Genomic DNA, 2,236 nt, shown 5'->3' with positions numbered 1-2,236 from the left:
GGTCCCACCCACGGCGCCCACCACCCGCGTCCGGGTGCGAACGCTGGGCGCGGTGGCAGCCCCGAAGCCGCCCCATGGCAGCACCGATAGTAAAGTTTAGTCTTCGCTGTGCAGCAACCACTTTGGAGAGGTGGGGGGTGGGGGGGTTGGCGGTGAGAGGTGTGCTTCACTCGAATCATTGCAAAGCCGAGAGCCACCGGTTTATTTATTTATTTTTAGCTAGGCAGGAATATTTGCACAGTGGGCTCAATTTGGGGGCTGAGGCTCGGTGGGGGGCAAAGGGAGGAAATGCTCGGCCACCCCTCTCAGGCCTGCCTCCTCCGCGCCTTCTGGCCTCGTCCACAGCCCCGCGAACCCAAACAGATAGTTTAGATTGTGGTCAACATCTGGCATGAAAGCGGGAGGGAGAAATTCACCGCGGGACTGTTTTTTACGACCCATTTTAAATGTTGTCAGGTGGGTCCGTTCAGAAGTTAACTCCTTCCAACAGTCTGGTTGCCCAAACTGGCGCTTTTTATTTCTTTTTTCTTATTCTTTTTTGTGGAAGGAGGGGGGAGAAAAAAAAAAAAAAACAGAATCCCCCACCGGGTGTGGGCTGGCTGAGCCCGTGCTGCTGGGCTCAGGGTGGCCCAGCCAGCACGTGTGTGCAGGCATGAAAGGGTATGGTCACCAGCCCTCGTGTCTGCAGCCTCCATGCTGAGTCACAAGTACCCTCCTAGGAATTGAATGCCCTTTAGAATTAGCTCGCAGCTTTTGCACGCGCACACACACTCACACCAGAGAGCCACACAGGGACCCATGCAGGCTGCACACTATGAGAATTACAGAGCGCAGTAACAACTTGATAGCTAGAAAGGACAGACGCCCACAGAGAGCATCCTGCTCCCTCCCACGTCCAAACTGCGACTTTGGTCCACCTCCCCAGGGGGTTCAGGCCCTCACGGTGGGGATCCACTGCAGGCTTCATTAACAATTCAAGCAGGATTCTTGTCGGAGGGAAAGCGAAGGGGCAAAAACTTTTTGGGGCACAAGGTGGTAACAAACACCGCCTTCCGGAAAATGCATTTTTAAGTTCTCAGCAGTTAATCATTAAAGCTTTAAACTCATGGAATCAGTCCTTTCAAAAGAAAACTTCCTAAACCCCATCTTGCCCTGTATCTGATGCAAAAGAACGAGGGACTTGAGTTATATTTATAAATCATGCCCTCCTTTAAAACAAAAAAAGAGAGAAAAGAAAAAAAGGAAGAAGAAAGGTCTTTCGATGTAGACTTGCATCGGTGCCAACAGCAGGACTCAATTCCGGCGGCTTTTTTCTTTTTTTTTTTTTTACAGCTTGTGCCACCCGAGGCGAGGAAAAGACCCCTTCCGCAAGCCTGCCGCCACCTACCCCCCCCCTTCTTGGTAGTCATAACCCCGACATGTCACCCACAGACACTAGAGGGTTAACGTTTTACCTACCGAAGCGGCTGTGGTCCTTCCTGGTTCCCTGGATAGTACCGTTGGGGAAGATTTCCAAGTGAAATCCAGTCCTGCAGTAGAGCTGCCTCCGCCTGAGAATCCCCTTTAAATGATCCAAGTCCGTGACCGCCGGTCCCCGGGGCAGTCCCCCGGCCTCGGACTGACCCAGGTGGTCACTTAACAAGACGGGGCTGTCCACCGGCAGCACGGGCACATTCCCAAACGGTACCGCATCCTGCACACCGAAATAGTTTCCAACTTCACCTAAGGGAGCCATCAGAAGGCTGGGCTGCTGGGGCACAGGGATAAACAGCAATGATGGTGCCAACCCCGGAGATATTAGGCGAGGTATATCCAACTCCCCTCCCTTACTGCGGCTGCAGAGAGAGAGAGAGAGAGAGAGAGAGAGAAATGTTCTTTTCTTCAATCCATGAAATGCATAAATAAAAGTAATCTGCTGTTTCACTGGCACAGGTTCAAGGTCAAACCACTAATAGTCTAAGAAACCAGCGCTTTATACTCACACATTGACATGCTGATAAACATATCTATGTATCTCTATAGAGAGAACCCCAGCTCCTAGCAGACAGGAAGGTCTTCATCCCAGCTGGCCGTCATCAGGGAAAAAATCCGTAGTTTCTCCATTTGGTTCCAGATCGGAATGACCATAGCAACTTCAATGCCTAGGCGTTATTACAGGATTTTTAAGATGCACGGGCTACGTCAGAATCCACGGGTCCTGACTCCGGGAAGGCATGCGCCGTTTTTACTCTGACCG

At 51.6% G+C, this 2,236-nt stretch overlaps 1 protein-coding gene across 1 annotated transcript in view; it reads right to left on the bottom strand.

Annotated features, from left to right (window-relative positions):
* The window catches only part of FGF9 (fibroblast growth factor 9), a 25,139-nt gene extending 23,319 nt beyond the window's left edge, over positions 1-1,820 (bottom strand). The window contains exon 1 of the mRNA XM_006904819.2: positions 1,459-1,820. Within this exon, the coding sequence (XP_006904881.1) occupies positions 1,459-1,735 (277 nt within the window). The 5' untranslated portion in view covers positions 1,736-1,820. The remainder of the gene's footprint in view (positions 1-1,458) is intronic.
* Positions 1,821-2,236: the final 416 nt, after the last annotated feature.

The sequence above is a fragment of the Pteropus alecto genome, unplaced genomic scaffold (genome assembly GCF_000325575.1).
Source record: "Pteropus alecto unplaced genomic scaffold, ASM32557v1 scaffold80, whole genome shotgun sequence".
Classification (NCBI taxonomy): Eukaryota; Metazoa; Chordata; class Mammalia; order Chiroptera; family Pteropodidae; genus Pteropus; species Pteropus alecto.
Note: the sequence above shows the minus strand (reverse complement) of the source record. Positions and strands in the feature narration are given on the sequence as shown.